This window comes from Epinephelus fuscoguttatus, linkage group LG23 (genome assembly GCF_011397635.1).
Source record: "Epinephelus fuscoguttatus linkage group LG23, E.fuscoguttatus.final_Chr_v1".
Lineage (NCBI taxonomy): Eukaryota > Metazoa > Chordata > Actinopteri > Perciformes > Serranidae > Epinephelus > Epinephelus fuscoguttatus.
In genome coordinates this window covers 27,763,258-27,783,304 of record NC_064774.1, presented here as the reverse complement: position 1 = coordinate 27,783,304, position 20,047 = coordinate 27,763,258, and the positions used below count along the sequence as shown (strand labels likewise).

The 20,047-nt window shown below is 45.5% G+C and overlaps 1 protein-coding gene across 1 annotated transcript; it reads right to left on the bottom strand.

Moving 5' to 3' along the window:
* Positions 1–13,566: 13,566 nt before the first annotated feature.
* On the bottom strand, positions 13,567–15,530 carry LOC125883350 (uncharacterized). Its single transcript, XM_049567546.1, has 5 exons — positions 15,468–15,530; positions 14,651–15,349; positions 14,440–14,574; positions 14,322–14,353; positions 13,567–14,196 (listed from the first exon to the last, which is right to left on the bottom strand). Exons 1-5 carry the CDS (start codon positions 15,523–15,525, stop codon positions 14,077–14,079), a joined length of 1,044 nt encoding a protein of 347 aa, XP_049423503.1. The 5' UTR covers positions 15,526–15,530; the 3' UTR covers positions 13,567–14,076.
* Positions 15,531–20,047: the final 4,517 nt, after the last annotated feature.

Here is a 20,047-nt window from a genome sequence, read left to right as displayed (position 1 = left end):
CGGTACGCAACGGTACCTGTTTTCGGTACTTTTTTTGCATGTATGTGTGGTAATAAAGGGTATTTCATTTAGAATTTTTTTTTTTTGGTCAAAACTAACATTTATTTCTCAATATCAAAAAGGATAAAACAACATCTAACACTGTAACATAATATCAAAAGGTAGCCTATATAATTGACTATGCAGCAGTTCTTTTTATTGCACAAAATGAACCCACTCCTAATACCTCCTATTCCTCCTCTTTCCCCTCTGGGAAAAATATGTGTGGGGGAGTGTAACGTTAAATTTAGAGAATACGAGAAACCGAGATGATAATAACTAAGGCAAGTTAAAATGCGAAGCTAACGTTAGAATGACCAGAACAAAGCCCAATCATCTTAAACACTAAGCTTATTAATTACCTGGAACCGATGTAGCTGATGCCCTGCTTAATCACCGTCGTCATCATCGGACGTTAATCTCACTTCTTCTGCCCCGATGCTGGCTGCAGATGACAACGAGCCGCTAGCTGCAGGTGTGCTAACGCCGGGAGAAGTAGCCTTAGCTTTCAGGCTATCAAATACTGTGGAGTCGTCAGCCTTTAAAAACACCTTGTGCTTGACCAGGTGCTTCCTCAGGTTTGAGGTATTTCCGTAGCTGGCCTTGTGTCGCAAATACTGCAGCGAGCGTAGTCTACATCAAACTTTGAGATATGGAGCCACATCTTCAACCTCTTTCTCTCAGCCATGCTGCTTTGTTGATAGTTGCTACTGACGTGATCACGCTCTCGTGCGTACAATGCTGCGTTCATGATAGGCAGCGAAAACGTCACTCCTCCACTCTCGAAGTCCCTAGGATGCGTTCAGGTACCGAAATGTGGTACCGTTTGATTTTACATGAATCGATACTCGGGATTACCGGCCGAATTCGGTCGGTACCAATAAAAGTACCGAACTCGGTACCCATCCCTACTCTCACCTCTATGGTCAGTACTCTGGAGCTGTCACAAGCCAACTCAGAGGCCGTTTACACGTTGCCGGCTATTTTCATAAACGGACATTTCACCGTCTCCGTTTTCAAAAAGATCTTCATTTACACTTACCCGTGTATATATACACAAGAGCACGCCAAACCTGTAGGTGGCAGTGTAACAAGAAGCTCAAGCCTTCCATGTATCCATTGTCACCATAGCAACATAGGTCGCACTTTTGACACAGGTGCAAGATACGGCGCATACTGTGACGTCGGCTGCCTATAACTCCGTTTATCTCCGTTTATCTCAGTTTACATGCAAACGCGCAACCGGAGTTTTCCAAAATCTCCACTCTGGCCGGAGTTTTTAGAAAGACTCGTTTTCAGAGGAGAAATCTCCGTTTACGTGTAAACGAAGGGCACAAATGAAGGAAGATGTCTCCGTTTATCAAAATCACCGTGTACGTGTAAACGGCCTCTCAGTCACTACAGTGCAACCACCCAAGTCCGCCACAGGATGGAAATGCAAGCCATGTATCGCTCGAGGGGCTGCAAGCTGTAACCACTGTTTCAGATGTGGCCACCGGGCACCGAGCTGTCGACTGCCTCTCAAAGACTAAGTCTACGGGAAACGTAATTGGGTCACTGGGGAGGGACCACCAGTGACCAAGCAAGTACCAGAGTTCCCTGTCACAGTAACCAACCATGGCTCTGTGACTACAGCTATAATCCAGCCACCATTTCAACACAGTAAGAAAAGGAAATCATTTAGCAAAACTGATAGGCAAAAGGTACCTTACCTGTTATCTCAGTGGTGTGCAAACTAATATGTTACTAGATAGTGGAACTCAGGTTACCATACTGGGAAAGTCTTGGCAAAAAAAAACACTTACCGGATGCCAAAATCCAGTCACTTGAAGACGTCCTGCCAGATGATCCACTAAGAATCACAGCAGCCAATGGGACAGAGGTACCTTTTGAGGGGTACTGGTGGAAATCAAAAGTGCAGTACATGGTCAAGTAGCCATTAATGTACCCAGAGCTGTGTTAGTGATCTATTGCTTCGGTTCAATGTGATGGAGGAAATCACCCTAGAGAGTCTTGAAAAGCCAGGGAGTGTCAGTTTAATTAATTTACTAGCAGAAGCATTAAAGCTCCATGGAGACACAGCTAAATCCATTGTCTACATAATCAGGAACATCTCAAGAAAAGACCATAAATAATACCATTAGAGTAGGAAAGAGAGGTCTCAAAGTCCCAAGTGGTCGAATATGTGAAGTGTCATGTCAGGTCATTGCCACAGGGAGGAACAATGCTTTTTGAACCCACCTTAGATAGTGTCCCACCAGAGGGGCTAGAACTGTTTCTGGCAGTAGTTGATGTGCCCCCTGCTGCCTCCAAAGCGATAGAAGATTCCAATTTGTAATGCCACCAAGCATGACATCTCTCTGTCACCAAGAACAGTTTTAGGCAGTATAGAAAAAATCATTGACAGCAGGCCAATAAACTTGTGTTCACCTCCCCAACAGCCTGCAAAGTCAAACTGACACTTACCTGTGCACCACACAGCTTAGCCCATCCAGCGTCACCAGTGAGAGAACAAGCAGCTCAGCATAAGAAAAGTGGCATCCTCCTGTCAATTTAGGCCTCTTGATCGACAACAGCAGGAAGTTGTGCGTCAGATGCCTTTCGAGGAGTCTGATGTGTTTGCTAGAGGGGAAGGTGATATAGGTTGTATACCCAACTTGCAGCTAAAGATCAATGTTGTGGACAACAGCCCTGTTCAGAAGTGCTATAACTCCATACCCAAGCCCTTGTATAAGGAGGTGAAAGAGTATGTGCAAAATCTCCTAGACAGAGGTTGGATCCGCAAATCTATGTCTTCATGTTCCTCCCCAGTGGTCTGTGTCCAGAAAAAAGACCAGTCTGCAGCTGTGCGTGGACTTCAGAGGGCTCACCCTAAAAACTTATCCAGATCGTCAACCACTGCCAGAAATCCAAGACCTGCTTTACAGCCTGGGGGGGAAACATATGGTTCTCCATACTGGATCAAGGCAGCGCGTACACCAGGGGTTCATGAGCAAAGAGTCCAGACACATTACAGCCTTCAGTACACCGTGGGAGTTGTATGAATGGGTATGGATGCCAGTTGGCTGAACAAACGCACTGGCCACTTTCCAGAGGGTTTGGTGTGCTGTAAGGGATTCGGGATGAATGTTGTGCTCCATCCAGGGTCCAAAACTAACACTCGCCACTCGCCAAATACGGGTAGATTTTGTCTCTGGCTGGTAAATTTTTAAGACCACTCGCCACTCTGGCGAGTTATTTTTTTACCAGTGAAAAATGCATTTTCTGTTACTGGAGAACGATGCTGGTATCGGCTGGTTTCCTGTGTATTTCAGGTAGAGACGATCTTTGGTGCGTCACATGCATTTGCGACTAAAAATAATTTTGTGCGAGCAAAAGAAATCATTCAGGAGCACGCTGTGCGAGTAGGCTACAGATTTCAACCAGCAGCAGAAACGAAAGGCGAATCCTGCGGGTTGTGGATTGAATGGGGGTCACAGACAGGAATACGTATTACTGTCAAATACGGCGGCCATAGTGCTCCGCAGCGCAAGATAATGGCTTACCGGCGACCGAGAAGCCAGGCTCCAGGTCCAATAATTGGTGTCATGACTGCCCAAAAGTACCTTAACAGCCGAGCTGTGGCAGCACACAGAAACGAGCCATTCACATTTCTCTCTTTGTGGCAGGTTAACAGTCCGCAAACCTCACCGCACTTTAGGGACTGTTCTTTACTTGTCAGGGGAGGAGGGTAGCTGGTTGATTTTTGGTTGATTTTTATTTTATTTATTTATTTTATTTCGATCCCCGCTATGTTAATCAGTTGGTGCAGTTTCACTTGTGTAAATAAAATGACTGAACAACTTTCACTTGTATTGGAGTAATATTTGACCAAGAGTATCTTTACTTTAACTCAAGTCATGTCCTTTAATACTTTGTCCACCACTGGACAGACATTCATGTTGATATAGGGCAGGCCCTGCTGTTGCAGTCTGGTCGAGCTAAAATCTTAAGTATCAACTGTCCAAAGGAGACTAAAGTCAGTGATTCATGTAAAATTCCTTAATGAAAGATTCTTTTTGCACTGTAGTAAGAATACTACAGAATTTATTAACCCAAATATTACACTTAACTGTTGAAACAGTTATTCATATTTTAGCATACATTATTACTAATATTAGTGCACACTATTAAAATATTGATTGAGAATCGCATACAAGACCCAAATGACATGCTAAATAATACTGATAGCAAATTACAACACCTAAAAGCAATTTTTATTTGGTTGGCTGGTAAAATATCTGCCTGGCCTGCCTGGCTGGTAAGTAAAAAAGTTAGTTTTGGACCCTGGCTCCATACATCGATGATAGTTTGTGTTACTCAGCGTCCTTTGAAGATCACATACGCCACCTCCGACAAGTTCTCAGTTGCATGAGGGAACATGGCATTCAACTGAGACCAGCCAAGTGCGAGTTGTTTAAAAGAGAAGTTTGTTACCTTGGCTGTCTGGTGTCCTGAGAGGGAGTCAAGAGGATTTGGCAGCAGTGATGGCACTTAAAGAGAGAGAGCCTCGCATAATTAGAGATGTCAAGTCCCTGCTGGAGTGTCTGGGATGCTACCGCTCCTTCATCCAAGATTTCTCTCAGCTTGCTAAACCACTGTTTGGACTGCTGCAGAAACCCACTGAAACTGGTGAAAATAACACTTAGAACCAGACATGTAAAAGTAGAGATAGATCTGGAAATGGAGATAAAGGACAACTCTTGTCAAAAACACCCATTACATGGAAAGCAGAACACAGGGATGTCGTAGCCAAGCTAGTGGACACACTGAATAATCCTCCTACCCTAGCTTTCCCGAACTTTGACCTCTCATTCATACTACACACTGGTGCGTCCAGTGGTGTTTTAGGAGCAGTGCTATACCAGCGTCAAGACAACAAGCTGCGGGTCATTGAGTATGGCTCAAGAACTCTAACACCTGCTGAGAGACATGACCAGCTCCTCTCCGGCAAACTTGAGTTCTTGGCCCTCAAATGGGCTTTCTGTGACAAGTTTCGAGACCGCTTGTATTATGCTCCATTTCACACACATACTTTCACTTTAATATAAAGTACTGGCCCGGGAAGATGAACACAGACGCTGATACTCTGTCATGGTGCCCATTGAAACTTGAGAAAGGCATGCAAGAGCAAACAGAAACTATGTCACCTAAAGGTGTGTCTGCGGTATGGCAGGGCAGCAGAGCAGTTCAAGAAAGTGATGTGCCTTGGGTCACAGCCTTGCAACTGCATGGTGAGAATGAGGTTTTACACCAGATAACATCTGTGCAGCTCAGCAAGAGGACTCAGCCATCAGGGAGGATGTCACTTTAAAAGTTAAAAACTGGGCTATGTTGGTGCAGGTAAAGTAATTTAGGACTATGTCAACAAAAGATGCACCTGCATTAAACAGAAACATCCTGATCTTCCACAGGGAGTGCCCATGGGACACATCTCCACAAGCAGTCCATTCAAGTTAGTGTGCATCTACTCCCTCCACCTGGAGCAAAGTCAAGGCTACGAGTACATCCTTGTCCTGGTTGACACCTTCACACGCTTTGCTGAAGCATACCCAATGACAAATAAATCTGGAAAAACGGCAACCAATAAGATTTTCCAATCCCTCGCTTCAGATGTTCTGAGAAGCTTCACAATGATCAGGGGAAGGAGTTTGAGAACAGTTTGTTCAGTAGATTACAGCCAGGGCCGTATGCAGGATTTTTGAAATACCGAGGTCATTTAGTCATGGTGCACGTGAGTGGGTCAGAAATTTTTGACAATTATATATCAAAAGCCTTCAATCTGGTGCACTTTGACAGCCAAATTAAGAGGCTACATCTATAAAGAACTACACACATCATATTAGATTAATCCCATCTTATCATGTTTCTCTTCCCACTTCATACTATAGCGTAATTGCCTTTCACCAGACTTTGTTTGTGGGTATTTATAATTATAATTAATTTTTATGTCAATGAAAAAAACAAATCCGTGTGACTAAATTCTTACATTTTTACATGTATCTCACCATAGCAAGTTGGACGATGACATATTCTACCATATATGAAGAGGACCGAGAACCGTCACCTTATCGTGGTGGAGGAGTTTGAGTGCCCTAATGACCCTAGGAGCTATGCTGTCGGGGGCATTTTGCCCCTGGTAGGGTTTCCCATGGCAGATTGGTTCTGGGCGAAGGGTCAGACGAAGAACGGTTCAAAAGACCCTTCATGATGGTTATGACCAAGGACAAGTGTACCCGGCCCGGAGGGTTACTGGGGCCCCGCCCTGGAACCAGGCCTGGGGTTGGGGTCCGTGGGCGAGCGCCTGATGGTCGGGCCTTCGCCCATGGGGTCCGGCCGGGCCCAGCCCGAACCGGCTACATGGGTTCGTCCCCCTGCAGGCCCACCACCCGTAGAGGGATCCAGAAGGGTTCGGTGCAATGTGGATTGGGCAGCAGACCAAGGCGGGGGCCTTGGCGGTCCGATCCTCGGTTACAGAAGTTGGCTCTTGGGACATGGAATGCCACCTCTCTGGCGGGGAAGGAACCGGAGCTTGTGGAAGAGGCTGAGTGTTACCAGCTAGATATAGTCGGCCTCGCCTCGACACATAGTTCCGGCTCTGGAACCCTAGTCCTTGAGAGGGGTTGGACTCTCTCCTTTGCTGGAGTTGCTCCGGGTGAGAGGCGGAGGGCCGGGGTGGGCTTTCTGATAGCCCCCAGACTCTCTGCCTGTACGTTGGGGTTTACCCCAGTAGACGAAAGGGTTGCTTCCTTGCGCCTTCGGGTCAGGGAACGGGTCCTGACTGTTGTCTGTGCTTATGCACCGAACAACAGTTCAGAGTACCCACCCTTTTTGGAGTCCCTGGGATGGGTGCTGGACAGTGCCCCAACCGGGGACTCCATTGTTCTGCTGGGGGACTTCAACGCTCATATGGGCAATGACAGCGGGACCTGGAGGGGCGTGATTGGGAGGAACGGCCTGCCCGATCTGAACTCGAGTGGTGTTCAGTTATTGGACTTCTGTGCGGGTTGCAGTTTGGCCATAACTAACACCATGTTCAAACATAAGGATGTCCATCGGTGCACGTGGCACCAGGACAGCCTAGGTCGCAGGTCAATGATCGACTTTGTAGTCGTATCATTTGACCTGCGGCCATATGTTCTGGACACTCGGGTGAAGAGAGGAGCAGAGCTGTCAACTGATCACCACCTGGTGGTGAGTTGGATCAGATGGTGGGGGAAGACGCCACGCAGACCTGGCAGGCCCAAACGAACAGTGAGGGTCTGCTGGGAACGCCTGGCGGAAGAACCTGTCCAGATGATCTTCAACTCCCACCTCCGGGAGAGCTTCAACCGCGTCCCGAGGGTGGAGGGGGACATTGAGTCCGAATGGGCCTTGTTCCGCTCTGCCATTGTTGAGGCGGCGGTCGCGAGCTGTGGCCGCAAGGCTGCTGGTGCCAGTCGCGGCGGTAATCCCCGAACCCGCTGGTGGACACCAGAGGTGAGGTGAGCCATCAGGCTGAAGAAGGAGGCCTACAGGGCATGGTTGTTCTGTGGGTCTCTGGAAGCAGCTGACGGTACCGCGGCCAAGCGGGCGTGGCGGCGCAGTCGTGGAGGCAAAACTCGGGCGTGGGAGGAGTTCAGTGAGGCCATGGAGGAAGACTATCGATCGGCTCCAAAGAGGTTCTGGCAAACCGTCCGCGCCTCAGGGGAAGGCGGCAACTTGCTCACACTGTTTACAGTGGAGGCGGGGAGCTGCTGACGTCAACTGGGGACATTGTCGGGTGGTGGAAGGAATACTTTGAGGAGCTCCTCAATCCCACCAACACGTATTCCAGTGAGGAAACAGAGACGGGGGTCTCGGGGGCGGGTCGTCCAATTTCCGGGGCAGAAGTCGCCGAGGTGGTGAAACAAATAAGAGGAGGAGGAGCCCCGGGGGTGGATGAGATTCGTCCCGGAAAAATAAAGGCTCTGGATGTTGTAGGGCTGTCTTGGGTGACACGCCTCTGCAACATTGCGTGGACATCGGGGCAGTGCCTCTGGAGTGGCAGACCGGGGTGGTGGTCCCCATTTTCAAGAAAGGGGACCAGAGGGTGTGTTCCAACTACAGGGGGATCACACTCCTCAGCCTACCTGGTAAGGTCTACTCCAGGGTGCTGGAGAAGAGGGTCCGGTCGATAGTTGAACCTCGGATCGAGGAGGAGCAATGTGGTTTTCGTCCCGGACGCGAACCGTGGACCAGCTCTTTACCCTCGCCAGGGTGCTGGAGGGGCATGGGAGTTCGCCCAACCAGTCCACATGTGTTTTGTGGATTTGGAGAAGGCTTACGACCGTGTCCCCAGGGGCATCCTGTGGGGGTGCTCCGGGAGTATGGGGTGGGTGGCCCTTGCTAAGGGCCATCCAGTCCCTGTACCGAAGGAGCATGAGTTTGGTTCGCATGGCTGGCAGTAAGTCGGACCTGTTCCCGGTGAGGGTTGGACTCCGCCAGGGCTGCCCTTTGTCACCGGTTCTGTTCATAACTTTTATGGACAGAATTTCTAGGCGCAGCCGAGTGGTGGAGGGTGTCAGGTTCGGTGATGGGAGGATCTCGTCCCTGCTTTTTGCGGATGATGTGGTCCTCCTAGCTCCATCGAACAGTGACCTCCAGCTCTCACTGGGGCGGTTCGCAGCCGAGTGTGAAGCGGCTGGGATGAGAATCAGCACCTCCAAGTCCGAGGCCATGGTCCTCAGCCGGAAAAGGGTGGATTGCCCACTCCAGGTCAGGGGGGAGGTCCTTCCTCAGGTGGAGGAGTTTAAGTATCTCGGGATCTTGTTCACGAGTGAGGGTAGGATGGAGTGGGAGATTGACAGGCGGATTGGGGCAGCGTCAGCAGTGATGCGGGCGCTTAACCGGTCCGTTGTGGTGAAAAGGGAGCTTGGCCAGAAAGCGAAGCTCTCGATTTACCGATCGATCTTTGTTCCAACCCTCACCTATGGTCACGAGCTCTGGGTAGTGACCGAAAGAATGAGATCACGAATACAAGCGGCCGAAATGAGTTTCCTCCGCAGGGTGGCTGGGCTCAGTCTTAGGGATAGGGTGAGGAGCTCAGACATTCGGGAGGGACTCGGAGTAGAGCCGCTGCTCCTCCACATCGAGAGGAGCCAGTTGAGGTGGTTCGGGCATCTGGTAAGGATGCCTTCCGGACGCCTCCCTTGGGAGGTGTTTCGGGCATGTCCAACCGGGAGGAGACCTCGGGGCCGCCCCAGGACACGCTGGAGGGACTACATCACTCGGCTGGCCTGGGAACGCCTCGGGGTTCCCGCGGAAGAGCTGATGGAAGTGGCTGGGGAGAGGACTGTCTGGGCTTCCTTGCTGAGGCTGCTGCCCCCGCGACCCGGACCTGGATAAGCGGAGGAGGACGACGACGGCGACGACGACGATGAAGAGGGGAGACTCTCTGGAATCTGGCAATATAAGAACCATGATGGTGGGACATTCTGTCACTTCACAGCTATCCAAAACATGTAGTTTGTGCCAGGCAGACATGATTGCCAGTATTTTTTCATTATTGCAAGAAATTCCTTTGACTCATTCACAAGTCAAAAATGTGTTTCATTTGAAATAAACATGCAATATTTACATCTAAGATAATAGAAAAATAGTCAACCAACTGCAATGATCTCCTCCAAGATAATATTTGCCACTTTGCAGTAAAAAAATAATTGTGGACGTTTTCTTGTCGACATGATCTTGACTTACTTCTCTGTGCTCTGTGCTGCTCTTTGGCCTGACCTGAAAATTTTTTGTTGTTGTTTTTCAGTTTCAGTTATATATTGGGGGGACATTGTGGGGGGACGTGTCCCCCCTCGTATATGGTGACTACGGCCCTGTCACGCTTTAGGCTACAGTTGTCTGGGTGCGCAAAGGGCTAAAGGGCCAAAGTGGCTGGTCTTGTCATACAAAGTTTGATGGAGTGACAACTGGAGAACATGGAAATATTAAAAAAAGAGAGAGTCACTCAATCACCTTCCATCGGTCCTCCCACGTACTTTCACCACACAAATGAAATGGTTTATTTTTATTTTCATTTTATTCATTCATTTAGGTCGGGAAAAAATACCGAGGTCATGACCTCGGTGTCCTCAGTGGTAGTTACGGCCTTGATTACAGCAGCTGGCGGGAATCTGTCATTCACGTACCACACCCTACCACCCGTATGGTAACACAGTGGACTGAACCGCATGCTCCCTCAGATGTGGAAAGGGAAAAAAAGAGTCAGTGGATCATCTTTCCCATACCATTGCCTACAACTGCACAAGGCATGAGGCCACAGGCTTTTCCCCATTCTTCCTCTTATATGGTCAACCTCCATGCATGTTGACTTACTGTTTCCACCCAAAAGAGACCCTGAGACATCTGATCAGCAGACATATGCACCAAGGATGTGCTCTGCATATGAAATCGCAGCAAACAACAGTGACAAACCTTCAGCCAAAGGCAAAAAACGGTATGACAGGGCAGTCAGGGGTGTTGTACCACAGCCAGGTGACAGAGTGTTGGTCAAAAACCTGTCCGAAAGAGGCGGGTCTGGCAAGCTGTGGGCTTATTGGGAGCAGATATTGCACCATTTTGTGGAGAGAGTTGATAATGGACCAGTTTACAAAATGCAACCTGAGAAGGGACACAAGACACTCCGTTTGCTCCACAGGAACCTACTTCTTCCAGTGAATGAGCTGCTCCTGGAAAAAAAAACACTTCCTGCACGAAGTCAGACAAGACAGACCAAATAAAAAAAAAAACAGAAACAGGCAGTTACCAACAGTCATGAAGAAAATACAGACGGCTCTAATGATGAGTACACTTACCAACAGATCCCATGCTACAGGTTAGTGAGATCTCAACAGACTGAGCATAATCAAACAGGGCACCATCCTGAGCTAAAGCTAAGTGCCAAAGTCTGTGAGTTTCACCCTGCTTTCAGAGAGGAAACCAACACACGGGTCCAGGAGGAAGATACCCCACAAGCACAGGATGGAGTGCTTGGGGATGTTTTATTGGAGGAAGAGCCACATGACAGACTATTAGAGGATATGATAGTGGAAGAGGATGGACACCGAGTGGAGGCGAAGGCAGTCAGGAGATCCCAATGAACAGCTAGACCAAAGGAGATGTTTACCTATGGCACAATAGGACAGCCGTCTTACCAGCAGTGGAATGCAGGGGTAAACTCATTACTACCAAGCTACCCTCTCCCAAGGCAACTTGGTGCTGTGCCCATCCCATACTTCATACATCCACACCCTTACTACTACAACTGTTTCACCCAGGCATATTGACATATCACAGTCTCAAGTACATCTCGACTTACAGACAAATGTCAGGAGACATTAAAAAAGCAGGGGAGAGTGTAAAGGGTTAAAAAAATCCAACATATGTTGTCACAGGGAGAACATGTAAACTCGGCTCAGAAGGGCTCCCCCACCTCAGGGTTTGGACCCCCAACCCTGGATTCGAACCAGATACCCTCTTGCTGAGAGACAGTTATCCACTGCACCAATGTTATGACCAGATCAGTTTACAGAGCAAAAGCAAGCTGGTCAGGGCCGACACCCTGTTTGTCCACTACCAGCTAAAGGAGAATTCTGGTTTGGAAATTAGTAGGGATGCACCGAATATTCGGTAACCGAATATATTCGGCCGAATATTGCAAAAAAACACACATTCGCTATTCGGTGGAATAAGTCAAAAGCAAGGCCGAATAACAGTGTGTTTTGATAACGCAATCAGACAGCATGTAAAATGTCGGCAGTGTGGCGATCCGTCCATCACCGCACTCGCATTTGCAACTAAAAATAGTTTTGAGCGAGCAAAATAGGCTTAAATCATTCAGCACGCTGTGCGAGCAGCCTACAGATTTCAACCACCAGCAGAAACGAAAGGCGAATCCCATCGGTTGTGGGTTGAACGGGGATCACAGACACAGACAGTAATGCATTCCTGTCAATTTCGGCAGCCATCGGCTTAGGCGACGGAGAAGTTGGCTCCAATAATATCCTCTTCTTGGTGTCATGACTGCCCAGAAGTACCTGAACAGCTGAGCCAGCCGAACACAGACCGTACGTGATGTGTCAGAGGAGAAACGAGCCGTTCACGGTCCACAAACCTCACTGCACTTTAGGGACTGTTCTTTACTTATGAAGGGACTTGTCAGGGGAGGAGGGTGGCTGGTTGATTTTTATTTCATTTATTTATTTTATTTTGATCCCCCCTATGTTCATCACTGATTGATGCTGTTTTTGAAGTATGAATAAGTCAGTAAGTAATTTATTCCATTGAAATATCATTGATGTATTATAGAGAAGTGATTTATCTTTTTATAAATGACAAAAGGTACATCTGTCTCATTTTCGCTGTGGTATTGTGATACTACTCAGAACCATGATATTTTCACCGGTATCGTACAGTGGGTCCCAATTTTGGTACCATGACAACACTAATCTGGAAGGGGTTCATCTGCAAAAACTAATGAAAAACTAAACAACGATATTCGGTACTCGGTATTCAGCGCTTAATATTATTCGGCTTCGGCCACAAATTTTCATTTCGGTGCATCCCTAGAAATTAGAGAGAACTCAGGGGCAGAGACCCTGTGAATCTGGAGTAAAACAATGGAAATCACAATTATATATTAAATATTTTTCTGACATAATAAAGGCATACAGTAAATGGGATTAGCAGTCAGACCAATAATATTTGCGCTCCCTTGTGTTTTTAAGCTTTCTACATGACAATGCGACTCCCAGCAGAATGTGCACACACATTTGTTTATCTGTCTGGACTTTATGCGACATGCATATTTTTACTCTTACCTGTAGTGCTATTTATCACTGCATAAAAAAACTATACCTTGGTGCGAGTTGCAGAGTGTTGAAGATATTGGCAGTAAAGGTGTCTGCCTCTTTTCAAATATAATGGAAGTAGATGGCACTTGGCTTGTGGTGCTCAAAGTGTGTGATTTGGTTGGCAGGTGAAGTTTGGTAGAAAGAAAATAGTTCCTACATGAAACTGCTCACGGCAAGGTCTGTGGATTATCTTGAGTAAGCGGATGATGATTTCTGAAAAAAGACATTGCTGTTGAGTTTTTCAATTTCAAATCTCTACGGCTCTACAGCTGATATCTCCAACACTCTGCAACTCGCACCAAAACAATCTACACTGATAAATAGCACAACAGGTAAGAGGAAAAATGTGTATTTTATTTTGGGGTGAACTGTTTCTTTAACTTTCAAACCACTCCTGATGTATTAAGGATTGGTGAAAATGTCCTCACAATGCAGGAATGTCCTCACTAGGAATGTTTAAAACATTGAAATTGGTCCTCACAAAGATAACAATGCAAACCCACACATACATTTTGTCAAAACACGTGATTTTATTATTATTAACACAAATTAAACTGACAGCAAGTCGTTTGGAACAATTGAGGATATCATACGAAAAAAAAAGTTGAAGAATTATTTACAATGCCATACTTAAGGTCCAATTTTTAAATCAATGCATATGCTTGAATAAACTTTACACCTTGGAAGAGAAGCTAAGAATAAAACTGAAATTGGTCCTCACAAAGATAACAATATGAGCCCACACACACGTTTTGTCAAAATGTCATATTACATGACGTGATTTTTTATTATTGATAAATTAACCGTACAGCCAGTGGTTTGAACAATTAAGAATGAAATACAAAAAAGTACAAGAAGTATTTACAATATGATATTTAAGGTCCAAGTTTTCAAGGACTGGTTGCTTTGTACTTCAACAAGCTGAATGAAACTTCAAAGACAGAAAAAATATCGGAGGTTCCGAAATATGCATCCAGTACAGCTAAACATTAGCAAAAGTTTAATCTTTTTACTCCAGACAAAAAATTGATATCTAAATCAATACACGTGTGAATTAACTTTACACCTTCAAAGAGTGGCAACAGTTGTTTTTTTTATCTTACTCACACAGTACAAATGTAACATCCAACATCCTGTTTTATGGCTTTACACTGGAGTACACACATTCACTCTCTGTGTAGTTCCCCTGTCTTCTTGATCTGTTGGACGTGCTTTCCCTTAAAGCAGCATAGTGGAGATTGTCCGTATCTTGGTATCCCTGGTGAAGAAATATGTAACAATAGTGTAAGTTTTGTGCAGTAATTTTTAAGTTTATATACTTTATTAATTAATTTTTTTTAAGAAATATATTAAAATTGTAATAGCTGGTCAAAACAAACTCACCTCTTCAGTTTCAGGATATCTTGCTTGAGGCTCTGGTCAGAAAACACAGGAAAAGGTCTTTAATTTAAAAACCATGCTTTCTAAATAGGAGCTGTAAGATAGGGACGACACTACACACCTGTGGACTGGTCGTTGTTTTTCTTGTTCGTCTTGTACAGTGAGAAAGCAAGTACAACAACCAGGATGGTGGCGAATGTCAAAGCTCCACCCAAGATATATACCAAGACAAGAAAGTCCACCTCATCTGTAGATACTAACATTAGGACATTTTTAGTTTTTTCATCAAATTCGATTTCAAAGAGACGATTGTTTGCTAGAAAGCTACTTACGTTCAAAGTCCAGCTTGGTCCCGTCTCCAAACAGTATGTGTCCACATGAGGCAACAGCACAGTAGTAGGTCCCAGCATGAGAAAGATTCAGGCTCTTCATCGGCAGGTTGTAGACACAGGTGTATGTTTGTGTGTCAGGTTTCCTCTCACACTGATCATTCCTGCCTCCATGGCTGTAAATGAGTCCTGGATGAGACTCATCAGAATATTTGAACCAGTAAACACTGTGTCCTCCATCATCACAGCTCCCAGTGTGTACTGTACAGTTCAGAGTCACAGAGCCTCCTGGCTGGATGGTCTCAGACGCTGACTGATGGACCAAAGCTGGGTCTGAACCCTTAACATCAACAGTGGTGCCCTCTGCAAATATTATGATTAATGAAGAGCTACTTGCGCAGTAGTAAGTAGCTGAGTCTGAAAACTGTAAATCTGAGATCTTCAAATTATTTTTACCATTTTCAGTATCCAGTGTGAAACGTGGATTGTTCTTGAATTCATCATGAAAAATGCCAATACCTTGATGCTTATAGAAGTGACAGATGAGCCTTGGTTCCTGTCCGAGAATTTGTTGGTACCAGTAAAGCACTGGATCTTGACCTTGATAGTAACACTGCAAAGCCACCTCGTCACCAACATTGGCTGATAAAAACCTTCTCTCTTTATGGATAGATGAAGCCAATTTCGGTTCAGTCATCTGAGCTGAAGTGAAATCAGAGACGAAACAAATGCACAATTATTTTCATGGAACAAAGTATAACCAACAAAAATAATTTTGAATGCATCAGGAGCGACCATACACTCTAAAAACACAACTCACCCGTTTTCCACAAGATCAAACATGTGAGATAGATCGCAAACACTGGAGATATCATCATGTCCAAACTGCCGTGTTGAATGACAAACATCTCAATGCTCTCTCCACTCTTAAGAGACAAGACTGTATTTGATTGGCCAATCAGAGCTGACACTTCACACCATGTCACCATATGGGAGACATGAACACAGGTTCACTGCCATCTACAGTGTCAATTTGTTTCTTGAAGAGAATCAAATGATGAGAGATACATGGAGAGCGTAACAGCTTCTCATGTTTGCTTTGTAATAAAAAATACTGAAAAATAAATGTTTTCTAGGCATGGTAATTTGCTTGATACTTGTTGGACACGAATTGAACTCTGTTTTTATGATTTTGATCAGTTTATCCGTATCTCTTCCTAAAATGAAGTCTGGTGAATTAAAACAGTAATCTGTGCCATTTTGAAGACAAAAGCTATCTTACATATAAATGATTCTTTTTAATTTTCTAAATTTTTATTATCTAGCATAATCAGGACACATTGACCTTTGGTGCTTGAGTGGTCTTTGTCTTAAAGAGAATGTATGGTATGTGACAGTGGAAACAACCATACATTCTGCAGAAAACCACAAAGCCCATTGCACAAAACGGGAAAGAGAGCAAAAAAGAAATGTGGGCACATAGGTTTCTGAGGGATATAGACAGGTCAAACTGTAACCGCAACAGTAGTATTATGCCATTATAGAGCTGCTTTTGTTTGTTTGTTTTTGTATTTATTTTATTTTATTTAAAAAACGATGTCAACTGTCTGTGTGAAGAGTTAAAATGTATTTACAGGATGTACAAAAATGACATAAGTTAAATGTGTTCACAAAGTCATGGCTATGGTACAGTTCATGTCTAAAATAATATGTTAAATGTGTTTAAAAACAAACCACCCTATACATTCTTTTTTTATTTTATTGTATCTCAAATAGTAATACATTTTCATTGTACTTTACTTGTTACTGTGTTGATATAAACAGGATCTAAACAGGTCACTAGATGGTGTATTGAGCTGGCAGGATCCTAAAACCCCTCTGAGGCAAATAAATCCTGCAGCCGAGCTGAACTTAAGCTAAAGTTTTGCGGCTCTTTGTTTATACATACAGACATATAAGCAACATGTTTGCTACTGGCCCAGGCTACCGTCGGCCTGAGGCCAGCAACAATTGCGGGCTCGTTCGGGATTAGTGCTTTTTCCGGATGACAGCTAGTCAACCCTAAATGAACCTGAAGTGAAGATCCTGAACCAACGTGTTTCAGTACCAATTCCAGAGTGTAAAGCTGACTTCCATACAGGAACTGCAGAGGGAAATCCAGTGGCAGCTCCATCAGCTGATTGGCTCCGCTAAAACTGATGTGCTCTTCAAGTTGGCAGCCTCCATCAGCAATGAGTTAAACGAAGATCTACCAGGGGATGATGCAACAGAGGTGGAACTCTACAACTTTATTAAGTGGCGAGGTGGCAAGTCAAGGGGACCAAGGCACGACCTGCTGTAAGTCTTCAACGATCTCATCACTGAACTGCAACAACCTCCAGTGGCTGCAGAAGAGCAGTGTGAGTTAGCAGCAGACACTGAATCACTTGTAGCACCTTCAGCATTAAAGTTTAAAGCAGACAGATCACCAGTTGTGACCAGTCAGGTAACTGATGTGATAAAGTTGACAGATGTGGCTGTTCTACTGCCTCGTAGAGAATTTAAGATACACAGTGGACATATTTCTGACACAGATTCTGATGTTAGCAATAGTTCACTGTGTAGGCAGACAGATGAATGGCTAGCTGAGAATATCACAGAAGCAGAAGTAATTCGCATTGTCCTAAAGATAATCCAGCCTGGTGGTTTTAAAGTCATGTTGATGACCAAAGCCAAAACCAAAGCTGAGCTTAAGCGTTTCCTCAGAGCACACTCAAGAGACAAGAGTAATGCAGAGTTATTTCAGAAGCTTGGCAATACGAAACAACAGGACAGAGAAATCCCATAACAGTTAATGTACTGGTTAATGGGGCTAAACCAGAGAGTACTGTTTGCTTTCCAGCAATGTAGCTCAGAGTTTCAGAGTGACAGTAAACTTGTCCATGGAGTATTCCTGCACTCATTGTGTCAGGGAATAATTGAGAAATATGCATATGTTAGACGAGACCTCTCATGACCAACACAAGTATAACTGATGATTTTATCCTAGAGGTCATGACCAAGTCAGTCATTAAAGAGGTTGCGTGTCTCGCACACCTAGGTCAGACACATCAAACCAAACAATCACAATCAATGCCACGCGAAAAGGGATGACACGGCATACAGTCCAGCCTCCAGCTGAAGTTCAAGCCAGCGTTCTTGAAACTCAAGCTGAAGTCCAGGCAAACCACACAGTGATTCATGAGCTAACAGCCCATGTCTCAGCCTTAGCAAAAACTATGGAGAAGGCTCTCACCCCTCTGGTCAGTACCCTGGAGCTGTCACAAGCCAACTCAGTCACTACAGTGCAACCACCCAAGTCTGCCACAGGGTGGAAATGCAAGCCATGTATAGCTTGAGGAACTACAAACTGTAACCACTGTTTCAGATGTGGCCAGGAAGGGCACCGAGCTGTCGACTGCCTCTCAAAGACTAAATCTACGGGAAACGTGATTGGGTCACCGGGGAGGGACCACCAGTGACCAAGCAAGTACCAGAGTTCCCTGTCACAGTAACCAACCATGGCTCTGTGACTACAGCTATAATCCAGCCACCATTTCAACACAGAGTAAGAAAAGGAAATCATGTAGGAAAACTGATAGGCAAAAGGTACCTTACCTGTTATCTCAGTGGTGTGCAAACTAATATGTTACTAGATAGTGGAGCTGAGGTTACCATACTGGGAAAGTCTCGGCTAAAAAAACACTTACCGGATGCCAAAATCCAGTCACTTGAAGACGTCCTGCCAGATGATCCACTAAGAATCACAGCAGCCAATGGGACAGAGGTACCTTTTGAGGGGTACTGGTGGAAATCAAAAGTGCAGTACATGGTCAAGTAGCCATTAATGTACCCAGAGCTGTGTTAGTGATCTATTGCTTCGGTTCAATGTGATGGAGGAAATCACCCTAGAGAGTCTTGAAAAGCCAGGGAGTGTCAGTTTAATTAATTTACTAGCAGAAGCATTAAAGCTCCATGGAGACACAGCTAAATCCATTGTCTACATAATCAGGAACATCTCAAGAAAAGACCATAAATAATACCATTAGAGTAGGAAAGAGAGGTCTCAAAGTCCCAAGTGGTCGAATATGTGAAGTGTCATGTCAGGTCATTGCCACAGGGAGGAACAATGCTTTTTGAACCCACCTTAGATAGTGTCCCACCAGAGGGGCTAGAACTGTTTCTGGCAGTAGTTGATGTGCCCCCTGGTGCCTCCAAAGCGATAGAAGATTCCAATTTGCAACGCCACCAAGCATGACATCTCTCTGTCACCAAGAACAGTTTTAGGCAGTATAGAAGAAATCATTGACAGCAGGCCAATAAACTTGTGTTCACCTCCCCAACAGCCTGCAAAGTCAAACAGTAACACTTAACTATGCACCACACAGCTTAGCCCATCCAGCGTCACCAGTGAGAGAACAAGCAGCTCAGCATAAGAAAAGTGGCATCCTCCTGTCAATTTAGGCCTCTTGATCAACAACAGCAGGAAGTTGTGCATCAGATGCTTTTCGAGGAGTCCGATGTGTTTGCTAGAGGGGAAGGTGATATAGGTTGTATACCCAACTTGCAGCTAAAGATCAATGTTGTGGACAACAGCCCTGTTCAGAAGTGCTATAACTCCATACCCAAGCCCTTGTACAAGGAGGTGAAAGAGTATGTGCAAAATCTCCTAGACAGAGGTTGGATCCGCAAATCTATGTCTTCATGTTCCTCCCCAGTGGTCTGTGTCCAGAAAAAAGACCAGTCTGCAGCTGTGTGTGGACTTCAGAGGGCTCAACCTAAAAACTTATCCAGATCATCAACCATTGCCACAAATCCAAGACCTGCTTTACAGCTTGGGGGGGAAACACATGGTTCTCCATACTGGATCAAGGCAGCGTGTACACCAGGGGTTTGTGAGCAAAGAGTCCAGACACCTTATAGCCTTCAGTACACCGTGGGAGTTGTATGAATGGGTATGGATCCCATTTGGCTTAACAAACGCACTGCCACTTTCCAGAGGGTTTATTGAGGGTGTGCTGGAAGGGTTTCGGGATGAATGAACGTTCTTTGAAGATCACATACACCACCTCTGACAAGTTCTCAGTTTCATGAGGGAACATGGCATTAAACTGAGACCAACCAAGTGCGAGTTGTTTAAAAGAGAAGTTTGTTACCTTGGCTGTCTGGTGTCCTGAGAGGGAGTCAAGATCGATCAACAGGATTTGGCAGCAGTGATAGCACTTAAAGAGAGAGAGCCTCGCACAGTTAGAGATGTCAAGTCCCTGCTGGAGTGTTTGGGATGCTAATGCTCCTTCATCCAAGATTTCTCTCAGCTTGCTAAACCACTGTTTGGAAAAGTAGAGATTGTTTGGAAATGTGAAAGTAGAGATAGATCTGGAA

Bases quoted from the DNA above. Each gene is read 5' to 3' on its own strand.
- LOC125883350 (XM_049567546.1), bottom strand. From the start codon at position 15,525: ATGATGATATCTCCAGTGTTTGCGATCTATCTCACATGTTTGATCTTG. The intron at 14,575-14,650 runs GTAAGTAGCTTT...TCCTAATGTTAG, and splicing joins GACCAAGCTGGACTTTGAAC to TATCTACAGATGAGGTGGAC. The intron at 14,197-14,321 runs GTGAGTTTGTTT...TTTCTTCACCAG, and splicing joins GATATCCTGAAACTGAAGAG to GGATACCAAGATACGGACAA.